At 35.7% G+C, this 26,115-nt stretch overlaps 1 protein-coding gene across 2 annotated transcripts in view; it reads right to left on the bottom strand.

Moving 5' to 3' along the window:
* LOC139150537 (stAR-related lipid transfer protein 9-like) overlaps nucleotides 1-26,115 on the bottom strand; it is a 41,810-nt gene continuing 15,695 nt past the window's right edge. For both annotated transcript variants that reach the window (XM_070722968.1, XM_070722969.1), the window contains exons 5-12: nucleotides 24,724-25,640; nucleotides 23,711-23,843; nucleotides 21,149-21,214; nucleotides 18,914-19,010; nucleotides 14,274-14,316; nucleotides 10,829-10,908; nucleotides 9,204-9,359; nucleotides 1-8,084 (exon numbers count right to left, since the gene is read on the bottom strand). In XM_070722968.1, coding sequence (XP_070579069.1) covers nucleotides 7,974-8,084; nucleotides 9,204-9,359; nucleotides 10,829-10,908; nucleotides 14,274-14,316; nucleotides 18,914-19,010; nucleotides 21,149-21,214; nucleotides 23,711-23,843; nucleotides 24,724-25,640 — 1,603 coding nt within the window. In that variant the 3' untranslated portion in view covers nucleotides 1-7,973. The remainder of the gene's footprint in view (nucleotides 8,085-9,203; nucleotides 9,360-10,828; nucleotides 10,909-14,273; nucleotides 14,317-18,913; nucleotides 19,011-21,148; nucleotides 21,215-23,710; nucleotides 23,844-24,723; nucleotides 25,641-26,115) is intronic.

Below are 26,115 nucleotides of genomic sequence, written 5' to 3'. Positions count from 1 at the left end.
CAGGCTTCAGACAATATATTTGCAAAATATAGTTCTTTATACAGAAAGAAGAGAATAAATATGTGTAAAAATCTGAAGATGAAATCAAGGCACTCAAGGAAGACAATGGAACATGACAACAATTTCACTGAAAATCCCTTACCAGATGATGATACACCTCAAATTGCCTTAGAAATATACTAACTTTCACACAATTTGAACAATTGGACTTTCATCAACCATGAGGATCTGTATGCAAATGTTCACAGCTATTGGACAAGTACTTTCTGAGGTTTTTGACCCCAAATAGTACGCCCTGCATAAAAATTACTATCTTGCTGATAATAATTAGGAAGATTTCAAAATTTTGACAAATTGGACTTCAAGGCACCATCTGGTCTGAGTACACTGAATTAAAGCTATAATTGTAAAAAGCGTTTCTTAATTTGTTCTTACCAAAAAACGTCAAACATTGCAGCCAAAATACATTGGCCAATGTGCAGGGGCTCCAAAGGTTATCTGATCAATAGATTGTAATTATACGGCCATTAAAATAGTCTGAAGCAGAGGCTATTGTGTATATAATTTGCTGTTTGTAATAATTGAATAAATACAATGATATTGAGCTAGCCGTTATGCTTCAAACTTGAAAGAAGTTGCATATTGCCAGAAATACACTCTTTGCGATGTCATCATAATTGGAATTGGGTTTAATTTATGGTATTCCTACATGCCTTTAAGAGAAAACTTAAGAACTAATTTATGATTTAAACAAGTCATTGACAATGACATAGTCCCCACTTGTAATAGGAGTATTAGTCTTGATGGGGCAGGGAAATGAGGTCATTAAGAAGTATCACTGGAGTGTATATGTTCAGATCTATGGACACATAGGTCTATGTCATTGTTCCCAATTTGAAACAAGAGGCATGTCTAAGTTATGGTTCTAAATCGGGAAAACAGATCAGACCTTAAGCTGTATTGGCCAGCCAAGAAATACATATGTGCATAATAAATGAGGTACAAGATGTGACATCTTAAGGTCTATTATCCTATCAAAATTGAAGCGTAAAGAACTTGTGGTTACTGAGTTATGCATATATATGCATATTCAAGGTCAAAGGTCATCAAGGTCACGTGACATTTGAAAAAAAAAATTGTATTGCTAATTAATCCATATATGCCAAAATTCAGACCTCTAGCACTATTGGCTTGCCCACAATTATATATGGGCATAATTAACGAGGTAAAGCATGTGTTGTCATAAGGTCTCCCATCCTACTAAATATAAAGGACATAGCACATGTGGTTACTTATTTATTGACATAATCGTGTATTTTAGGTAAAAGGTTATCGAGGTCACATGACATTTTGTCAAAAAATTTCAATCCTATAGTCTATCCCCATATACTAAAAATAATACATTTACCTCTATTGGCTTGTTCAAAATTAGATATGCACATAATTAATGAGGTACAATATGTGGCGTCATAAGGTGTCCCATCATACCAAATATGAAGGGTGTAGCACTTGTGGTTCCTGAGTTATTGACAAATATGTATATTTGAGGTCAAAGGTCACCAAGGTCACATGACATTTTGTCAAAAAAATTGTTTTGCTAAGTTATCCCTATATACCAAAAATCAGACCTCTAGCTCTATTGGCTCGCTCAAAATTAGACATGTGCATAATTAATGAGGTACAATATGTGGCGTCATAAGGTGTCCCATCATACCAAATATGAAGGGTGTAGCACTTGTGGTTACTGAGTTATGGACAAATATGTATATTTGAGGTCAAAGGTCACCAAGGTCACATGACATTTTGTCAAAAAAATTGTATTGCTAAGTTATCCCTATATACCAAAAATCAGACCTCTAGCTCTATTGGCTCGTTCAAAATTAGATATGCACATAATTAATGAGGTACAATATGTGGCGTCATAAGGTGTCCCATCATACCAAATATGAAGGGTGTAGCACTTGTGGCTACTGCGTTATGGACAAATATGTATATTTGAGGTCAAATGTCATTGAGGTCACGTGACATTTTGTCAAAATAATTGTGTTGCTAAGTTATCCCTTTATACCAAAAATCAGACCTCTAGCTCTATTGGCTCGCTCAAAATTAGATATGTGCATAATTAATGAGGTACAATATGTGGCGTCATAAGGTGTCCCATCATACCAAATATGAAGAGTGTAGTACTTGTGGTTACTGAGTTATGGACAAATATGTATATTTGAGGTGAAAGGTCACCAAGGTCACGTGACATTTTGTAAAAAAAATTGTATTGCTAAGTTATCCATATATACCAAAAATCAGACCTCTAGCTCTATTGGCTCGCTCAAAATTAGATATGCACATAATTAATGAGGTACAATATGTGGCGTCATAGGGTGTCCCATCATACCATATATGAAAGGTTTAGCACTTGTGGTTACTAAGTTATTGACAAATATGTATATTTGAGGTCAAAGGTCACCAAGGTCACATGACATTTTGTCAAAGTGTCTGAGATATCTGCGTGAACGGATGGACTCACATGGATGGACTCACGGACTGACATGACCCAATCTATGAGCCCCCTGGACTTTATCTGTGGGTACTAAAAACTGTGTCACTGCATCCTTTTTGCAATATGAATACGATGAGAAACTAAATTTTTATTTTTCTTGACCTTATACATGGGAGTCTATGGACTGCCTTATACATGGGAGTCTATGGACTTCCTTATACATGGGAGTCTATGGACTGCCTTATACATGGGAGTCTATGGACTGCCTTATACATGGGAGTCTATGGACTGCCTTATACATGGGAGTCTATGCACAGGGGATTCAATCTCCGATGATGACGATGATGATGATTAAATATTTAAAAATGAAGATAAATAAACATATATTTGGACTCAGTAAATTTATTGTTATTTTTGTTGTTATTGTTGTTGTCGTTGTTGATACTATTTGCAGAAAAGAACAAAGTATGCGCTGCAAATTTCAACACAGCCTAACTATAGGCCTACATGTGCGTCGCAAATTCAACACAGCCTAACTATACATGTGCGTTGCAAATTCAATACAGCCTAACATTAGGCCTAATGTTAGGCTGTATTGAATTTGCAACGCACATGTATAGTTAGGCAGCAACGCACATGTATAGTTAGGCTGTATTGAATTTGCAACGCACATGTATAGTTAGGCTGTGTTGAATTTGCGACGCACATGTAGGCCTATAGTTAGGCTGTGTTGAAATTTGCAGCGCATACTTTGTTCTTTTCTGCAAATAGTATCAACAACGACAACAACAATAACAACAACAATAACAACAAATTTACTGAGTCCAAATATATGTTTATTTATCTTCATTTTTAAATATTTAATCATCATCATCGTCATCATCGGAGATTGAATCCCCGTGGTCTATGGACTGCCTTATACATGGGAGTCTATGGACTGCCTTATATATACATGGGAATCTATGGACTGCCCTATACATGGGAGTCTATGGAGGTGAAAACTAAAAAGTCCTCTAACACGGCCAAATTTGATCGCATTGTGAAACAAATTGACGTGCATCTGTATGAGGTAGGGTACTATCCTTGTACCAAGTTTGAACGAAATCGCTCCGGGCGTCTCTGAGATATCTGCGTGAACGAACGGACGGACGGACGGACGGACGGACATGACCAAACCTATAAGTCCCCCCGGACGGTGTCCATGGGGACTAATAAACCTCAGTTACTCGACATTTTCTACAAAATATCAATGTTACGGTACATAGTCAGCTGTTTTAGAAAATTTCAAGCATGTTTATTAAGTTCATTAGCATATTTTGGTGGTAGCATGAATAACTCAAGAAACATACTTGAACAAGTCATCGTTGATGACACAGTCCCCACTTGTTAATGGGTGCTTTGATTACAGGTCCTCAGAGAGGATAGAGTCCTCTTCATTAGGTCTGTGATAAAAATACTTTTGAATAAATTCGCTTGATACATGTCTGAGTTGTAGTTCAGGAGATGAAAAAATCGTAATAAAATGGCCACATGGTGGCCATATTGGATCGAATCACAAAACAAATCAATGTGCATATGTATGACATAGGTCAATGTCCTTGTACCAAGTTTGAATAAAATTGGTTGAGATATGCCTGAGTTATGGCTCTGTACATGAAAAAATCGTAACAAAATGGGCGCATGGCGGCCATATTGGATTGTATCACAAAACAAATTGATGTGTATAGCTATGACATTGGTCAATGTCCTTGTACCAACTTTGAATAAAATCTGTAGAAACATGCCTGAGTTATGACTCTGTACATGAAAAAATCGTAATAAAATGGCTGCCTGCTGGCGGCCATATTGGATCGTATCACAAAACAAATCAATGTGCATATGTATGACATAGGTCAATGTCCTTGTACCAATTTTGAATGAAATTGGTTGAGATATGCCTGAGTTATGGCTCTGTACATGAAACAATCGTAACAAAATGGCCACCTGGCGGCCATATTGGATTGTATCACAAAACAAATTGATGTGCATAGCTATGACATTGGTCAATGTCCTTGTACCAACTTTGAATAAAATCTGTAGAAACATGCCTGAGTTATGACTCTGTACATGAAAAAATCGTAATAAAATGGCTGCCTGCTGGCGGCCATATTGGATCGTATCACAAAACAAATTGATGTGCATATGTATGACATAGGTCAATGTCCTTGTACCAATTTTGAATGAAATTGGTTGAGATATGCCTGAGTTATGGCTCTGTACATGAAACAATCGTAACAAAATGGCCACCTGGCGGCCATATTGGATCGTATCACAAAACAAATTGATGTGCATAGCTATGATATTGGTCAATGTCCTTGTACCAATTTTGAATGAAATTGGTTGAGATATGCCTGAGTTATGGCTCTGTACATGAAACAATCGTAACAAAATGGCCGCCTGGCGGCCATATTGGATCGTATCACAAAACAAATTGATGTGCATAGCTATGACATTGGTCAATATCCTTGTACCAACTTTGAATAAAATCTGTAGAAACATGCCTGAGTTATGGCTCTGTACATGAAAAAATCGTAATAAAATGGCCGCCTGGCAGCCATATTGGATCGTATCACAAAACAAATTGATGTGCATATGTATGACATAGGTCAATGTCCTTGTACCAATTTTGAATGAAATTGGTTGAGATATGCCTGAGTTATGGCTCTGTACATGAAAAAATCGTAACAAAATGGACGCACGGCGGCCATATTGGATCATATCACAAAAAGAATCGACGTGCATATCTATGACACTGGTCAATGTCCTTGTACCAACTTTGAATAAAATCAATTGAAACATGCCTGAATTATGGCTCTGTACATGAAAAAATCATAATAAAATGGCCGCCTGGCAGCCATATTGGATCGTATCACAAAACAAATCGACGTGCATCTGTATGACATATGAAGTAATCCTTGTACCAAGTTTGAATGAAATCGCTTCAGGCATCTCTGAGATATCTGCGTGAACGGACGGACGGACGGACGCACGCACGCACGGACGCACGCACACACGCACGGACATGACCAAACCTATAAGTCCCCCCGGACGGTGTCCGTGGGGACTAATAATGCAGAGAAACCTCAAAGAAATTGCTGTATCGGGTTTCAAGATACAGACAGGCATAAATAGAAAAAAAATAGATACTAGCCAGACTTACATCTAAACTAAAATTATGTATATGGCATGGCAGTGAATAAACTTCTACTGAAATGCTTACTGCTGGAATATAAGACAACTCAGACTATTAAAATCCCTATGTCAAGCAGTCACTGTACCAATTTGATTAAAATCAGAAGTAGAATACGGCGACGTCCATACTTATGCAATATTCTCTTGCTACTGCCTCTAATGCTATTGCCTCTCACTACGAGAGGCGACAGCAAGAGAATACCAGGTAAGTATATGCATCGCCCTACTCTACATCTGATTTTAATCAGATTGTCACTGTTCTAGCAACTCAGACAAGCAGTTTACTAGTATTTGAAGCACAAATTCCAGTAATTCTACCACAAATTTGTATTAAAATGTTCTTACTGGAATCACTATGACTTTGATTTACATGTTAGTGTGAAATCCTACGGATAGTAATCTTTACAGACTTCACTTAAATTATTGTCTGCCTAGTAACTACCAATGTCAAGGTTGTCTGTTGGTAACAACTAAAGACTAAACACCCTCTCATTGTACCTGCTATTATTACTAAGGTATGAAATAAGGCATGAAACCATTTAATATTCAGCCTGCTTTCAATTGAAGAAAAAAAAACACGCACAACCAGTGCATACTGCACCTAACACGATGACATGAACATAACAGAAATAAGTTTAAATAATTATGAAGATAAATTAAATAAGTTTGAAAATAGAATAAACATGATCTACAAAAGCCAATGGAAAAATGTAAATGATTCTTGTTAACATCTATCATTTGCTTTTGAGAAAACCTTTGTCCACTTTGTCTACATGTAAATAATTGCCACAAAACATAGCATTTCACTGTTTGAGAAATTTGAATGAAATCTTCAATGCAATGCAAAATTAAATTTGATGCATACAAAATGCAAAAAGACTCTACCAAAGTGATATGTCACTATGCAACATACAAAAGTAACAGTGCAGCTAACAGACTGGCTTTGATGTGATAAAACAAAAATGAAAATAGCCTGATTGAAATCTTATTTATCTTGATGGAGAATAATCCAAAGTAAATGATAAATATTACGTCCATCATAGTATAAACTAATCAACTTGGAGTAAAAATTCTTTTTAATTATACCATATAAAATTACACCTAAAATGAATCAAGGACATGTCTCTCAAATGGAAGAAGATGGAAATTTTAAAAGTTATTGAGGACACCAACTACCTATGATGAATTATTATTAGCAACGACAGCTTTAGTCCTAAACTATAATTATTATCTGTTCAAAATTTAAGAACTTTATATGGCATCATCAGAGGCAACTAGGTAAAATCTAAAACTCCTTCAAAACTTCACTTTGTTACAATGAAAATTTACAACCATGTGACACCATACTGCAGTCTACAAACCTACTGCAATAATCTGAAGTATTCTTTGTCCAAATTTAACATTTGTTAGGAACAAATAATACTTTTTATTTGAAATTGCACAAGTCTTTCTATGAAGGCTTGTCTAAAATGAGTACATTTTTGTTATATTTCTGACTTTGTCAGTTTTCTGATCAAAAGATAATAATTCGCATTTATTATCCTAGACAGGAGCAAAACATTTCTCAGTACAAATCAATACATTTCAATGCAGATATGAAATCATTTCATATCTGTAGCGATGGCTCAGCAAATAAGAATATAAATATGAGATATTTGAATGTTTCCGGAAAGCATTTTTCTTATCTTTTACCTGACTTAAAATCCTATCCATAGTTGCATTATCTATTTGATAATGCCTAAATTGCTTTTGAATGCAGTGAAGGACTGATGAAAAGTTCAAAATATTAAATATTTCCTTGCTTTGAAGGAATGCTCTCTCAAATCAATAAGGCTAAAACCATTTGTAAGCACAAATGCATGTCTATCAAACTTCGCTTAAGTGTCTTACATTTCTAATGTTAAAAGATACTTTGAAGATATCAAGTAAAAGTTAAACTCCCCAAGGACAACATTAATTCTCAAAAGATGAAAGTATAGAATCAAACAAAGTGCTATCATGTATGATGCTCCCTTGTAGTTACAGACCAGACTGCAAATACTGTCTGAGATATGCAATACTGAGTGGTATTCTCTTGGAAAGGAAATTAAAGAAGCTTGCAGGGACATCTAAAGATAACGGATATTGTCCTTGGGTAGCCCTTGAGATACTCCATTTTAAACACATGGATCAAATAGAGCTACTGTTAATAAAATTCACTACAACCATTATCTTGTAGTATTGCTTGCATGTTTTCAATGATTCTTTAGGGAAGACCAGACTGCAAATACTGTCTGAGATATGCAATACTGAGTGGTATTCTCTTGGAAAGGAAATTAAAGAAGCTTGCAGGGACATCTTTTCCACCAATGTCAATCTGAAAAAAAGAAACAAAAATGTGGATGAAGAACATAACTGGGCATTGTGTGAACAATATCATCATCTACAATCTTGATGTTACAACATTATTCATAATAATCTGGAATTTACATTTTGCATTATGAAACTATTTGATATGAACTCATAAATACTATGCAGTTTCAGTTTGAAAAAAGACAAAGTAAAGAGAAAATATGTCCACGACTTTTGGGGAAAAAGATGTTTTGTCAATTTGGAACATTGCACATCAAAATTTTTTATTATGTGATAGCAGTATATTAATTGTGCAAATAAAGTGATCTGATTGGTCGAGATGTGAAAATAACCGTGCTATACTTGGGATATAGCATGGATGTAACGCGTGCAAGCACTTATCTAGAGAAAATTTCCTTTTCCAAGGTTTTACACCAGAATTTCAATATACCGTTACTGTAATGATATAATAGCACCTAACCACCCTAACAATAGGTATACCACTCATGTCTTGACCAGTTTACGACATATATACACTTGCTTTCACTCGTGCACATATGTTGTGAACTGGTCCAAGTTTTGTTATATACTGTCTCTCGATGTGGTTGTTGCTTATTATTAGCATGCTGCATCTTTGTTTGGACAAATTAACGGTTAATTTTCCCTAGCCACATACTCATACATTTCAAAGGTATAAAATTAGTAATGTCATGTTTAACCAAACAAGGGAATAATGACACTGAAGTTTACATTTGCAACTTTCAACATCATTTGCACAAATCTAAATAAGATCATCATTAGGAATTTTCAAACAAAATTTGAAAGTTGTAAGATCTGTACTTTTTGAGATGTTTTGATTAAAAAATGAGAAAATTTGCCTCAAAAAATTTAAATGCAAAACTAAAATAAGCCACAACGCATCAAATCATCTTGAACAGAGATCCATAGATGATGCAGGTTTTCATGTTTTTGAAGTGGAAAGATAGAAACAGATATATTCAGACATATGCTAACTAATTCAAATAGTCTGGTACCTTATGGTGGAGATACTGTACAAGTTTTAGGGATATTATATCCCTAGGTACCTGTACATGTAACCATAATTTTACATATTAGATAAAGGTCAACATAAATCATCAAATACCTGAACCATATAAGTGACCATTGATTGAACCTTTCGATTTCTGAATGCTGGCTCTATCACCCAACCACTTGGATTGATGGATGCTCTGATAACGCCTTCTGATGTATGACACTCAGGCCAATCAATAGATGTCATCGCCACTATATAGAGATCACCCTGTATCAATAAACAAATAAGATAGACCATCCATAGCATTGAATGAACTGCTGAAAAAATATTAAATAATACAGAAGAGTCCACAACAAAATTTGTTACAAACCTGTTCTGCCAGACCTCACTTTCAATTAATCAGAATATCGTCGAGTAGCAGTAGTGCAACAAGCAATGTACATTCTACTACAACCATTTGCAGTAATAGAGCGCGAAGCCACTGCAGTGAACTGCAATAAAACTGCTTACACTAATTAGTTTCAGCTGTAGCCGTGGCCACTTTGGTGTTGAACAAGGCAATTTGATAAAGACCAAAAAGTCTGCTTGTACAAAGGCAAAACTAGCTCTGTCTGAGACTCGAGTTGTAAATGAGAGTTTACGATTGGCACCCTGTGTTCAAGATTAAGATACAATGTAACATTACCATGCACTGGTCCATGTACAAATCTTTTTTATTTCAACTTCCCCAGACAAACTGTCTGCATGGGACATACAATGTTGTCGACTTTGCCAGCTGGCTACAGCTGAAACTAATTAGTGTGAGCAGTTTTATTGCAGTTCACTGCAGTGGCTTCGCGCTCTATTACTGAAAAGGGTACTAAAGGAGCATCTCATCATGGACTGAATATCAAAGAAGTACATGAAGGGGCTTACTAGTCAACAACCTGTCCTTTGATTTCCAAGTCTTGTAAGCTCAAGGCTAGAACAGGGATAACACACACATATTGTTTGTATCTGAATTAGGAACATTTATTTAAATTCTACTGTACACGGTCTTAAATGGTACAATTTATCACAGGTATTGTGTTACAATGGTCTGTAACCTCCATAAATGTAATAGTCTCTATAAATGTAATGTTAACCACAATTGTAATAAAATCAACCACAAAGGTAATAAAACAGTCAACCATTAATGTAACAACCAGAAACCACGAATGTAATACACAAATTAACCATAAATGTAATAAAACTCAACTATAGATGTAATAAACTTGATTTTATATGTGGTCCTTTGTTTATCAATGCCCCGGGTAAATAATAAACTTTGATAAGACTAGTGTAATGCTTTTGCATACTTTTTGTACACAAAACAACAAAATGTAAAATGCACATACAAAATATACTAAAAGCAAGCAACCAAGATATGAACAATGTGTGCATGGAGTTGTTTTCCCTTTATTATTTAGATAAGTGTTGAAGGGCTTATTCTTCAATTGTGATGACTGTATAGATATATTACATTAACGGTTGATAACTATTACATTTATTGGTATTTTATTTATTATGTTTATGGTTTCCATTTATTACAATTATGGTTGATGTTACATTTATGGAAATTATTATATTTATGAAGATTAAACGGTCAAGCACAATCCATGAAGACAACTGCTACTGATGTGTCCATAAGCAGATCACCAAGACACTAATTAATAATATTGAATAACTGCAGTAGCTTATTTTCGATATTAACTTACATCAATACGACTTGTTTGTAGAACTGCAAAGTCCCGGCAATCCTTCCTGAAGATTTGCGTGATCTCATGTATAAGATGCACTGGAAGAAAATGATGACATTGATAGTAAGCTCTCAATGAGTAGAATTGATAGTAAGCTCTCAATGATGAGAATTGATAGTAAGCTCTCAATGATGACATTGATAGTAAGCTCTCAATGATGACACTGATAGTAAGCTCTCAATGATGAGAATTGATAGTAAGCTCTCAATGATGAGAATTGATAGAAAGCTCTCAATGATGAGAATTGATAGTAAGCTCTCAATGATGAGAATTGATAGTAAGCTCTCAATGATGACATTGATAGTAAGCTCTCAATGATGAGAATTGATAGTAAGCTCTCAATGATGACATTGATAGTAAGCTCTCAATGATGAGAATTGATAGTAAGCTCTCAATGATGACATTGATAGTAAGCTCTCAATGATGAGAATTGATAGTAAGCTCTCAATGATGACATTGATAGTAAGCTCTCAATGATGAGAATTGATAGTAAGCTCTCAATGACATTGATAGTAAGCTCTCAATGATGACATTGATAGTAAGCTCTCAATGATGACATTGATAGTAAGCTCTCAATGATGAGAATTGATAGTAAGCTCTCAATGATGACATTGATAGTAAGCTCTCAATGATGAGAATTGATAGTAAGCTCTCAATGATGACATCGATAGTAAGCTCTCAATGATGAGAATTGATAGTAAGCTCTCAATGATGAGAATTGATAGTAAGCTCTCAATGATGACATTGATAGTAAGCTCTCAATGATGAGAATTGATAGTAAGCTCTCAATGATGACATCGATAGTAAGCTCTCAATGATGAGAATTGATAGTAAGCTCTCAATGATGAGAATTGATAGTAAGCTCTCAATGATGACATTGATAGTAAGCTCTCAATGATGAGAATTGATAGTAAGCTCTCAATGATGAGAATTGATAGTAAGCTCTCAATGATGACATTGATAGTAAGCTCTCAATGATGAGAATCGATAGTAAGCTCTCAATGATGAGAATTGATAGTAAGCTCTCAATGATGAGAATTGATAGTAAGCTCTCAATGATGAGAATTGATAGTAAGCTCTCAATGATGAGAATTGATAGTAAGCTCTCAATGATGACATTGATAGTAAGCTCTCAATGATGAGATTGATAGTAAGCTCTCAATGATGACATTGATAGTAAGCTCTCAATGATGACACTGATAGTAAGCTCTCAATGATGACATTGATAGTAAGCTCTCAATGATGAGAATTGATAGTAAGCTCTCAATGATGACATTGATAGTAAGCTCTAAATGATGACATTGATAGTAAGCTCTCAATGATGAGAATTGATAGTAAGCTCTCAATGATGAGAATTGATAGTAAGCTCTCAATGATGACATTGATAGTAAGCTCTCAATGATGAGAATTGATAGTAAGCTCTCAATGATGACATTGATAGTAAGCTCTCAATGATGAGAATTGATAGTAAGCTCTCAATGATGACATTGATAGTAAGCTCTCAATGATGACATTGATAGTAAGCTCTCAATGATGACATTGATAGTAAGCTCTCAATGATGAGAATTGATAGTAAGCTCTCAATGATGACATTGATAGTAAGCTCTAAATGATGACATTGATAGTAAGCTCTCAATGATGAGAATTGATAGTAAGCTCTCAATGATGACATTGATAGTAAGCTCTCAATGATGACATTGATAGTAAGCTCTCAATGATGCGAATTGATAGTAAGCTCTCAATGATGAAATCGATAGTAAGCTCTCAATGATGAGAATTGATAGTAAGCTCTCAATGATGACATTGATAGTAAGCTCTCAATGATGAGAATCGATAGTAAGCTCTCAATGATGAGAATTGATAGTAAGCTCTCAATGATAAGAATTGATAGTAAGCTCTCAATAATGACATCGATAGTAAGCTCTCAATGATGACACTGATAGTAAGCTCTGAATGATGAGAATTGATAGTAAGCTCTCAATGATGACATTGATAGTAAGCTCTAAATGATGACATTGATAGTAAGCTCTCAATGATGAGAATTGATAGTAAGCTCTAATGATGAGAATTGATGTAGATTTGATGTGCTGGATTTGACAGCAATTCAACAAGCATTGTCAGAGTCAATGTGCGGACCAACAAAAACATTGTTGATGACATGTTTGTATTTACAATTATAGTCATTCATAGTTGACAGCCTGTTGATGCATATGCAAAGGATGGGTAGACTTTACAACAATAATGTCCATGTGGACATCCTACTAACAAACTTTTCAAGCCATCTAGTGGCTGATACAGCTCCCATTCTTGATGAAAATCAATAACAAACCGAACCATTACATTGCCCCTTAGAGTAACATATACTGAAATAGCTGTTCTATTCGTTTTTTGACAAAAATTCTTATTAAAATGCAACATTTGACAAACACAACAGAGATCAAACAAATTTGATTGCAGGCATCAAGAGGACTCCTTTGTAGGAGAATTGGCAGATAAAATGTCACAATCCTTTGATAAAATGGGAATGTAAGTTAATGTTGAACAAAAAATTCTCAACAATCTTCAAATTTATACTGATAACAACATTCAATAATGAAACACACAGGATGCTAAACATCAAATTTGAAAACCATAGAGAAAACTGATTTTACCACATACGACACAATCAGCCCCCAAATTTGTTTATACAAATTTCACTGTTGAACAAAACTGAATGGTATCATCTAAGGGGTGCGGCAAACCAAATTTCATGCATATTTTGATAAAACGTGATAAGGGTACCCCTAAGATACTATATATAAAATTCTCAGGCTATAAACTAAAGGGTACTGGAGAAAAAAATATGTGTTGAACTTTGATCAAACACGCGAAAACTGGCCAAAAATTTGCATATGCAAGTTTTATCATCAGCTACAAAATTAAATGTGATCATCAATTCAAACTTACATTCATCAAATTATTTGCTTGCTGCACACTTACAGAGGAAATTTTTGAAGCATACTGAGCAAAATATTATCAAAATATGCAGATTTTATGTTAATGTTCACAAAACTCTAAGAGGGCTTCCACAAAAAGCTGTTCATTGAAGCATTGTCTGACAAACTATATTAGAGAGGATCGATGATCAAAAATGAGGCACTTTGTCCCAAACATTTATATATGCTGGCTTTCTTATTATCATTTCAAAGTACTTGAGTATAATCATCCATAGGAGTCTACAAAACAAATTACAAAGCTATCTGAGGAGTCAATTAAAGATCTTTAAGTTTTTATCTAAGAAAAATGAAAAAAGTTCCTAAAAAGTTGAACACATGCAAATGCAAGTAAGTTTGGGCAATGATTCATTCTACTCTTTTTCAAATTTGGGCTAAATACTGGATCTAAAAAATAAAAATATACTTACAAATTTGCAAACCAGTGCCAAGATTGGCGACTACATCCAGTTTCTAGTGTGAAAAAATGAAAACAACTTTAAAATTAATGGTGTATAAAAACTATAAGCCACCTAAGGCTGATAGTTCCACTGTTAGTTTTGCTGAAAATAATATTGAAATGAAATATCCTAAAAAAATAGTTTATTTTTTGTAAAATAATGCTTACTTTCCACCCAGAAAGCAACAGCCTATTCTCTTTACATGACAGTGCATACATAGAAAATCCTCTTTTCACTAGTGTATCTGTTTTTGTATGCATGACATCAATAACTTTCATTGATGTTGTTCAGTTTCTATGTTACACAGATAAAATCTGTATCTCAAATGAAATCAAATGGTACGTGTCAAATGCAAGTGGGTAGGATGCTCTTTGAATAGAGGGTAAGTTTTAAAGAAATTAAAATCCTCTTTGGAGAGATTGTTCATTTCTATTATAATATACTGACCGTCCACTCAGAAAACAATAGCCTATCAGTGCCCCATGTTGTTGACAGTGAGTGGTACCTGCAAAAGCTTATACTCTGGCCAAACCAAATGACCGAGTTCACAAAGCATATGATTTGGGGCACCATTTTGAGGGACTGAAGGAACACAACCCCATTCAAAAGTCAGGAAGGCTTAAAGTCAGCTGCCAGTGATATCACTGGAGGCAAATCCATTGGCCCATTATAATCAGCCAAGGAAGCCGAATTGACACCTCCCTGTCATACCATGTGACTTTGCAAGCAAGTAGTATGAGAAAGTAGCTTTGGGTCACCCAGTTAATATTCACTTGACTTGTGAAGAAACCCATCAAGCAAAACTTGACAGTGGAACAAAACTTGATGGCCCTAATTATTTAGAGTGGCTGGAACTTCCATTATAGTTTCTGATGAAAAGACAATCAATGACACTGGGCAAAAGCTGCCAAAGAAAACAGAACGCAATCTCACAAGTTTACTTTGACAGAAAAAAATCTGAACTGAAGGCCTCTTTTCCAGAACACAGAGCTTTGACAAGACAAAAGAGAACCAGAAACAACCCAACAAGAACGAGTGACTAAAAATCAAACATAGTCATAATTGGCGGAGAAAAAATTGTAAAATTTACAGGCAGGTACACAACTTTGAATTACAAGACACAACAATTTTTGCATGGAAATTTATTTGTGTTGGTAGCTGATTACTGTCAAAAATCTAGTGTGTTGAGATCAAAAGTTCAATCGACAGTACACATTTATCATGTTTGCATGTGAAGGGAAGATTCTTTATGAATGGTATGTAATGAGAATGGGTAATTGTTTTCTAAATGGAAGGTATACATTCAATTTGCTAAATATTCCTTAATATCAAATTTAAAGACAATGCCATGGCTGTTTTGATTTCTTAACAAAAATTACTTCAAAAAAAAAAAGAATGTATGTGAAACATTAATGACAGAAACTACACAAATTTGAATGAAGACATCGCATGGTGGATCTCTATGGACAAAACTGGCCAGGAGTTTCTCCATCAGTTGATCAAATAAGATTAGTCATCCCTGGAAAATCATTAACCAAATTTGAGAGTCATTCCAGGAGCAGTTGAGCAGGAAACGAACTTTCTATTGATGTTGAGGAAATTTATCCAACGACTTGACCAAAAAAGACAAAACTGGCCAAAACTTATGTATGCACATCTCACCCTGAGCTCCTAAATTTCAAATACAGTAAGCTATTGGATGAGCAGTTTGAAAGTGCCAGATTTTTGAAGAAAGGTGCATGTAAAAATGTTCACAGTTTACATATTCAAATTTACAGCAAATCTTTGCATATCTGAACAAGATCAATCTCTGGAAGCTACATAGCAAATTTGCGAGCTATGAGGCCAGCAGTAAAAGAACAGTACGTTTAACAAAATATGAGAAAATCAGCACAAATAATCCTGCCATCCATCCGTTCCTCCCTCCCTCCCTCCAAAAGTCCAGCCATCCCTCCATTCGTCCGTCCATGCATCAACCCAGCGATCCTTCCCTCCCTCCCTCCCTCCCTCCCTCCATCCATACATACAGTCACTGGATTTTCCATCGATAAGTATCTATTGTAATACACATGATATACATGACAAAATTATAGCTAAAAATAGCGTCAATGACACTGTAGCTCCCATCCTGGACTATTTAGTGTTTGTTCTCTGGTCAGATATTTGAACATGTGTGAAAGGGATAAAGTGCATGAAGTGAAAATACTTAAATGGAATGTACTGGAGATAGTGAAATATGTTTAATGTAATTATTCAGAATATAAAATGGAAAAAATACAGAATTAGATATATCGAATACTGTGATACAACCATTAACTCAACAAGTCATTTACAATACATAGTCCCCACTTGTAATAGGAGTATTAGTCTTGATGGGGCAGGAAAATGTGGTCATTAAGAAGTATCACTGGGGTGTATATGTGAGATCTATGGGCACATAGGTCTATGTTGTTGTTCCCAATTTGAAAACACATGAGGCATGTCTAAGTTATGGTTCTAAATCGGGAAAAAAGATCAGACCTCTAGCAGTATTGGCCAGCCAAGAAATACATATGCGCATTATAAATGAGGTACAAGATGTGACATCTTAAGGTCTAATATCCTATCAAAATTGGAGGGTATAGAACTTGTGGTTACTGAAATATGCATATATATGTATAATCAAGGTCAAAGGTCATCGAGGTCACATGACATTTTGAAAAAAAAAATTATATTGCTAATTAATCCCTATATGCCAAAAAATCAGATCTCTAGCTCTATTTGCTTGCCCAGAATTAGATGTGTACATAATTAATGAGGTAAAGCGTGTGTTGTCATAAGGTCTCCCATCCTACTAAATACAAAGGACATAGCACTTGTGGTTACTTATTTATTGACATAAACATATATTTTACGTAAAAGGTCATCGAGGTCACATGACATTTGGTCAAAAAATTTCTCTCCTATAGTTATCCCTATATACCAAAAATCAGACATCCAGCTCTATTGGCTCGCTCAGAATGAGATATGCGCATAATTATTGAGGTACAGTATGTGGCGTCATAAGGTGTCCAATCATACCAAACATGAAGGCTGTAGCACTTGTGGTTACTAAGTTATGGACAAATATGTATATTTGAGGTCAAAGGTCATCGAGGTCACGTGACATTTTGTCAAAAAAATTGTTTTGCTAAGTTATCCCTATATACCAAAAATCAGACCTCTAGCTCTACTGGCTCGCTCAAAATTAGATATGCGCATAATTAATGAGGTACAATATGTGGCGTCATAAGGTGTCCCATCATACCATACATGAAGGCTGTAGCACTTGTGGTTACTGAGTTATGGACAAATATGTATATTTGAGGTCAAAGGTCACCGAGGTCACGTGACATTTTGTCAAAAAAATTGTTTTGCTAAGTTATCCCTATATACCAAAAATCAGACCTCTAGCTCTATTGGCTCGCTCAAAATTAGATATGCACATAATTAATGAGGTACAATATGTGGCGTCATAAGGTGTCCCATCATACCATACATGAAGGCTGTAGCACTTGTGGTTACTGATTTATGGACAATATGTATATTTGAGGTCAAAGGTCACCGAGGTCACGTGACATTTTGTCAAAAAATTTGTTTTGCTAAGTTATCCCTATATACCAAAAATCAGACCTCTAGCTCTATTGGCTCGCTCAAAATTAGATATGTGCATAATCAATGAGGTACAATATGTGGCGTCACAAGCTGTCCCATCATACCATATATGAAGGGTGGTAGCACTTGTGGTTACTGAGTTATGGACAAATATGTATATTTGAGATCAAAGGTCATCAAGGTCACATGACATTTTGTCAAAATATCCGAGATATCTGCGTGAACGGATGGACTCACGGATGGACAAACAGACGGACATGACAAAATCTATAAGCTCACTGGACTTCATCCGTGGGGACTAAAAATTGTGTCACTGCATCCTTTTTGCAATATGAATACGATGAGAAACTAAATTTTTATTTTTCGTGGCCTTATACATGGGAGTCTATGGAGATCTGCCTTATACATGGGAGTCTATGGACGTGTAAACTAAAAATATGCAAATTTCACCATGATTTGCCCAAATTTGGGAAAGGTCACTCCTATGCACTTCCATACCAAGTTTCAAATCAATCGGACTTGTGGTTTCAGAGCAGGAGATTTTTTGACCAAAAATGGGAGAAAATTACAAAAAAATTCATGAAAAATAGCAAGTCCAAGATACTGACCCAAGATATGCACAATCATTTCATGTCAGCCCAAAGTACTTACATGCTAATTTTTCAGGTAATCTGCTCAGTGGTTATTGAGTTTTTTCAATTTTGACTGTTTTTACATTTTTTCACTTAATTTGCATATTTTTGGCAATGACAACTTCATTTGAACAAAATCTCATCTACAGCCCATCATCCATGTACACACCAAATATCAAGATGAAATGTACAGCGGTTTTGGAGTCTTTGATGTTGACGGACAGACATACAGACATACAGACATACATACATACAGACATTTCCCTAGCCTATAAGAATAGCTTCCATTGCCATATATACATATGGCTATGGGAGCTAAAAATGGGTAAAACCAGGATAACTTACCTTAAGCATGTTATCATATGTGAACCTTGTCAGGGGATTCTTAACTGCTTCATAGACTGCTTTTGGTGGTGCTTTGATTAAACCTTTTCCAAGAAAACTACAAAGTTTAAAGTAATAATACAATCATCACAAGATAAACATTAAAAGAATAAGATTAAACATTTGATTTTTCATCTCACTAATCTCATGAGGAAACCTCACTCAGACCAGACCTCTTTCCAGAAATCTCCATTTTCCAACGATATGATATGTTTTTGCTAACCTATCAGTATAATTACCAATAGACACCCAGTAAACAGCTACTTTCACTAAATTGACCTCATGTTTTTTTTATCAGTCCATCATCCAATTGGCGTTAGCCCAATTACAGGATGAGGTACACATAACCCACTAACCCCAAATGGAGCACTGAGGAGTAAAGTGCCTTGCTCAAGGGCACAACACTGTGCTGGAGTCTCGAATTCACTGTCCTCCGACAGTGAATCCATTACTCTGGACCTACCAGTCTTGAACCGGGTCTCGAACTCACCATACTCTGATAGTGAGTCCATTACCCTAACCACTGGTCAACGCTGCCTCCGTTTTGCTAACTTAGGCACAAAATTGAGAGTAAGTGCTGGCCTAGGCAAATCTTACAACTTGCAAACTAACTCTTGTTAGTAATTATTGGTGAGATGTAGGGTATTATTGCAAATTGATATGTTAACAAGGAGATATTTGCATAGCGCCAGTGTTTTAAATTATTAACATATGTCAAATTTCTTGTGATCACAAAACTCTTACTTAAGTGACATTATTTCTTGATGTGGCACATCTAGTGTTTGGTGTACATACCTGTCTTATTCCTACATGGTAAACCTTTGTTTCCATTGAATTTTAAATCAGTTGAAACAATCTGCTTGCTGTTTAGTCTCATCAGGCATATGCCACAGCAAGTAAGCTTTTATTTCACTATGGTACAATTCCTTCCTTAGTTGATTTCTGACTAACAAGAGTTAACTGACTCAGACTCTGTTTACATTTAACCCTTATTCTACCAGACCTGTCGTTTCTCCATCTCAAGGGTCAGTTTCAAATGGTAGTAAGCTCAAACCAAGCAGTATTTTCACTTTGCATGCATGCTATCAATAATCATGACTACAATATATCTTTTCAGAGGTCTTCAGATGTTCAAGTCTTTATTTAAGTATAACAAGTGAGATCTGTTATGTCTCACTAGATTTAACCAGCCTGGTATGATGGTTAAATATGAACTTGGCAGGATAAGTGTTTGTAAGGACTCATACCAGGATACTGTACAATGTCTGTATACAGAGATGTGACGCTACAGACAGCTTGCTGTGTATAAGATGTAAACTGCTTTTAACCTTGATATGACAAAAAACATATTACCGGTAAATATCTTTGGAACATGAGAACAATTGAAGAAAACAGTATAATCGTTTTTTATGAATATTTTACAAATTGTTGATACTAAGTATGCCACTTTGTATGAGAAATTTCGAAAACATCATGTTATAAACTTACAATTTGTCTATGCACAATTGTCAATAAATATTAGAGAATATTTTAAACCTGTATTATGTTGCTCATTTTATCACATATAGGGACATTTGCTGCAAGATCATTCAAACTACCCTTCACAGAAAATTGAAATGTAATACAGAAAGCAGTTCTTGAAAAATTTTTATGACCAAAATCTACAAATAACAATATCATTCAGTATTCAAACTAGTCATTGTCATATTTTTGTTTAAGATATGTTCCTTTGAAGAAATGGAAATCTTCACCCCATATAAACTTACATATCAAATTCTACAGCTTTAGGTGCTGTGGTTCACAAGTCTTTGATGGAGATAGACAGGTATTATATACATACACGCATATATATACATGTTGTGTTGTGTGTAATTGGAAATGTAGGTTCAGGTTGCTGAACATAACTTACCTATGGTAACAACTTACCTATGGTAACAACTTACCTATGGTAACAACTTACCTATGGTAACAACTTACCTATGGTAACAACTTACCTATGGTAATAACTTACATATGGTAACAACTTACCTATGGTTACAACTTACTTATGGTAACAACTTACCTATGGTAACAACTTACCTGTGGTACAACTTACCTATGGTAACAACTTAATAATAGGTACAACTTACCTATGGTAACAACTTACCTATGGTAACAACTTACCTATGGTATAACTTACGTATAGTAACAACTTACCTATGGTAACGTGAACTATCTGTTACTTTCCTAAGAATTACAACTTCCTTCTCAAGACATTGAAACCTAAGGTTTGTCAGTAAGAAAAGAAATGAGTAACAATCAGAAATCAGAAATCATAAGGCAATTTGCGACCATACCAAGTCTTGTAGTAAAGTGTGAAATATATATCAGAAAAGTTCACTTCAGTAAATTTCCTGAGAGTTGCAAGGAAAGCAATTACATTATCTGTAGCAGCCGAAGGATTTCAATTCTTTGAATGAACATTTTCTTTTGTGGTAAATTTATGGCAAAGCATACAGTTTGCAGCTGATGTAGCTGCTTACTACAGGCAACTTGAAGAGCAGTTAATATTTGCAAATTGCTTTAAATTACTGTTATTGCTATAAATTCACCTCAGGAAATATTTTGCGAACACTGTGCTGCACTGATGTCCTTTTTAAATTTAGTTGTGAATTTACATCAGCACAACGGACCAAGGAAACAATAGACAAACAATTAAATTCAATGTAATATATATAATATATTACATATTATATCATACCAGTATATTGATGGTGCAAATACGACGATCTAATTGGTCGAGACACGAAAAGAACTGTGGTATATTGGCAATGTACCATGGTTGGCATACGCGCTAGCTCTCAGCTTGAGGAAAATTCCTTTTATGACGTTCCACGCCAGAATTTCAATATACTGTTATGATATAATAGCAATAAATCACACCTAGTGACAGTATACCACTCGATTTTGACCAGTTCCCTTCATATATGCACTCGCTATCGCTCATGCATATATGTCGTGAAATGGTCAAAATCTCTTGGTATACCATCGCTTGGTGTGCTTTATTGCTTAAATATGACATTTGTTATCACCGATTTTTCTACTTGAAATTATCAGTACACTTAATTTTCCTTTCCTCAGTCAACTTAAAAGCCATAATCTGTGTCACTGTTTAATGTGCAATGTACCAGCCATGATGCTAACTGTCTGCTGTGCAAGTGCCAACCATGATCTGTATTGCTGTTTGCTGTGCAATGTACCAGCCATGATCTATACCGTTGTTTGCTGTGCAATGTACCAGCCATGATCTGTACCGTTGTTTGCTGTGCAATGTACCAGCCATGATATGTATTGCTAACTGTCTGCTGTGCAATGTACCAGCCATGATCTGTATTGCTAACTGTCTGCTATGCAAGTGTCAGCTATGATCTGTATTGCTTACTGTCTGCTGTGCAAGTGCCAACCATGGTCTGAAATTGCTAACTGTCTGCTGTGCAATGTACCAGCCATGATCTGTATTGCTAACTATTTGCTGTGCAAGTGTCAGCAATGATCTGTATCACTGTTTACTGTGCAATGTACCAGCCATGATCCGTATTGCTAACTGTTTACTGTGCAAGTGCCAGCCATGATCTGTATTGCTAACTGTCTGCTGTGCAAGTGTCAGCCATGATCTGTATTGCTAACTGTCTGCTGTGCAAGTGCCAGCCATGATCTGTATTGCTAACTGTTTACTGTGCAAGTGCCAGCCATGATCTGTATTGCTAACTGTTTGCTGTGCAAGTGTCAGCAATGATCTGTATCACTGTTTACTGTGCAATGTACCAGCCATGATCCGTATTGCTAACTGTTTACTGTGCAAGTGCCAGCCATGATCTGTATTGCTAACTGTCTGCTGTGCAAGTGCCAGCCATGATCTGTATTGCTAACTGTCTGCTGTGCAATGTACCAGCCATGATCTGTATCACTGTTTGCTGTGCAAGTGCTAACCATGGTCTGTATTGCTAACTGTCTGCTGTGCAATGTACCAGCCATGATCTGTATCACTGTCTGCTGTGCAATGTACCAGCCATGATCTGTATCACTGTTTACTGTGCAATGTACCAGCCATGATCCGTATTGCTAACTGTTTACTGTGCAAGTGCCAGCCATGATCTGTATTGCTAACTGTCTGCTGTGCAAGTGCCAACCATGGTCTGTTTTGCTAACTGTCTGCTGTGCAATGTACCAGCCATGATCCGAATTGCTAACTATTTGCTGTGCAAGTGCCAGCCATGATCTGTATCGCTGTTTACTGTGCAAGTGCTGGCCATGATACGTATTGCTAACAGTTTGCTGTGCAAGTGTCAGCCATGATCTGTATTACTGTTTACTGTGCAAGTGCCAGCCATGATCCGTATTTCTTACTGTTTACTGTGCAAGTGCCAGCCATGATCCGTATTGCTAACTGTTTACTGTGCAAGTGCCAGCCATGATCCGTATTGCTAACTGTTTACTGTGCAAGTGCCAGCCATGATCTGTATTGCTAACTGTTTACTGTGCAAGTGCCAGCCATGATCTGTATTGCTAACTGTTTGCTGTAACTTCCTGCCATAGATTGATCTTTCTTTAAACCATTACAAAACCTAAGCAAAAGTTTAGAAATGGATTAATCATCAAGAGAAGTGGATAAATGATAGACAGACTAGAAACAAGCATGAATGAAATCTGTTTTTTGTATTGTAAATGATCTATACTGGTAATAGTGTAACAAGTAACTTGTCTTTGGGAGAAACTTACTGCCATCCACCTGTCTGTTTTCTTTGTTCTGCATCACTTGATGATACATCAATAGAAGCAGCTTTCAATGCTTCAGCTAAGACTTCAGCTGCTGCTTGGTTGGCCAGTGTTCTGTAAATCTTCATTTCAGAATCTATGGCAAAATTGTCATCTTCTATTACTTCATGAATTATGATTTATCATGTTTAACAGTTTCCTCTAGCATATAAAGCATCCTCACAACTTGGCTAGAAAGGATCAAAATAAATTTATCAAAATGCTTACTATTTGTACTTGTCTTGCAAAGATTGCCTGTCCATTATGACTGTTATCCATAACAGTTTTTAAGCTATTTCTGCTTTTTATAGTAACAACTTAATCAGGAGAAGGAAACCTCTGTCAAGTTCAACTGGTAAGGTGAGGTTGACAATCATGAAAATGTACAGAATGTTTCTTTTGGATGAATGCAGTTGTCAACTATCAATGGACAGTAGGATCCCGTATCTGTGATGTCATGAAATTTGGCATTTTTTAAAATCTCTTTTAATAACAAACTGAGAAGCAGATCTTCATACAAAACTTGATTTTAAGTCACTTCCTGCCAATAGCAGAAACACTACTATTAAAAATTACAACTTTGTTCGTGTTGGGCATGGAGCTGGGGCGAGTCTCTGGATTTTCTGTCAGGATATTGATACTAAAGAATGAAGTTTCTACTTTCAAAATAGAAATGTTTTCTATAAATAAAGGCAAAAAATGATACCGATAGAGTAAGAAATCTGTAAACACTTTGAATACCATTAAACTTAGTGTTGTTTGCAATTGATAAACATGTTATGATGATATCTGCAGCAGGTACATGTGAACATGGCACAAATTATCCATTTACAAACTCAAAGTCTCACTACATTCCCATTATCACAATGGAGGGACAGTAGTCACATCCTTTTCATGGAGAATTGTCAGCTTTAAACTGCATGAACTAATGAAAAGACATCACAGTATGACAGAGATGAGATAAATGCAACTCTTACTTGCAGTTATTGGTATAGGGTTGTTATTTGCCAATTTTGTTGGAGTATTCTGTCCTGTGCTCTCTGCACTGCTGCTAGTACTGCTGGATCTCCTGACCACGCTTGATCCATTGTGGATATTTCTGGAATCATCAAAGTCTGTTTTTTTCTCTTGCAATTTTCCAAATGAATCTGTTCTTGCCAAATCCTTGAGTTTCATTTTCAGTGTCTTCTTGGTATCTTCCTTTTCAGAGTCAATTGTTCTAGGAGGATAATTTTCTCTTGTGTCTTCTCTTGTTCCGATTTGTTTAGTTTCCTCAAATGCAGTACTGTTGATTGAGCTGTTTGAACTACCCATGCTACTCATCATTGAACTACTCTGGCTGATACTGTCTGAATCTCTAGCATTCTCCATTGATTTACTTGTAGGTTTTTCTACAGTTTTGTTTTTGTAGAAATCAAAGCTCAGTCTCTTTCCGAATTTTCTTGGTTCTTTCTCTATCTTTTTCTCTTTCTGAGCTTTCTTCTCCCTTTCTACAGCTTTCATTTGTTCATCTGTTGCTTTAAGTTGATTCTGTATGGCTTGTGTATCGGCACTATCCAGCTGGAACTGATCCTTTTTAAAGCTAAATGTCTGTGCTTTCTTTTTAAGTTGTCCTGCAAATGCCTTTAGTTTGTTACCTATGTTGTCTTCCTGTGATGGCTGCATTTTTACTTTCATAAGCTGGAAATAGTCTTTAAGAGAAGCTAGTTGTGTTGCAATCATTTCACTCTGAAGGGATTCTTTCAGATCTGGACAGGCAACGATGGTCAGCAAACTACCGAGGCCATCCTGCAATGGTCTTGCTTCGAAGTAAGTCCAACAAATTCCTTGTACATTGGTATCAGGACATTCACTAAACATCCACACTGAATCATCATACTCAGTCTGCCAACACCTACAGTAGATATCCAAAATAATTATACAGTATTAATCCAAAATGTTATTCTTTGATAGTAGATGCCACACACATGTACACAAAAAGAATCGTTGACACAATGGCTAGTGGAACACTCAAAACAAGTGTTGAAAAATAACACAGATCACTCTCTGCTTCCATTTGATCAAAACTGATGTAACTTTGACACACAAAGTTTGAAAGCTATTGACATGTCAATTACAAGATATTTTACCTACAAAAAAAAAACAACCCAACAGTTTACATTTATGAAAATCATTCCTGAAAATCTGGATGAGGTCAATTGTAGGAAACTTCAAACCAAATTTGAAAGCAGTAAGTCACCTAGCTTGAGAGGAAAATCAGGTTTTGATGAAAAAACATATTTATAAATGTATAAACATAAACAAGTTATTGTCATCATCATCATTGTTGGTAACATAGTCCCAACTGTACCAAGTGTTTGTGGGAGTTG

The sequence above is a fragment of the Ptychodera flava genome, chromosome 14 (genome assembly GCF_041260155.1).
Source record: "Ptychodera flava strain L36383 chromosome 14, AS_Pfla_20210202, whole genome shotgun sequence".
In the NCBI taxonomy this organism is placed as follows: Eukaryota; Metazoa; Hemichordata; class Enteropneusta; family Ptychoderidae; genus Ptychodera; species Ptychodera flava.
Note: the sequence above shows the minus strand (reverse complement) of the source record. Positions and strands in the feature narration are given on the sequence as shown.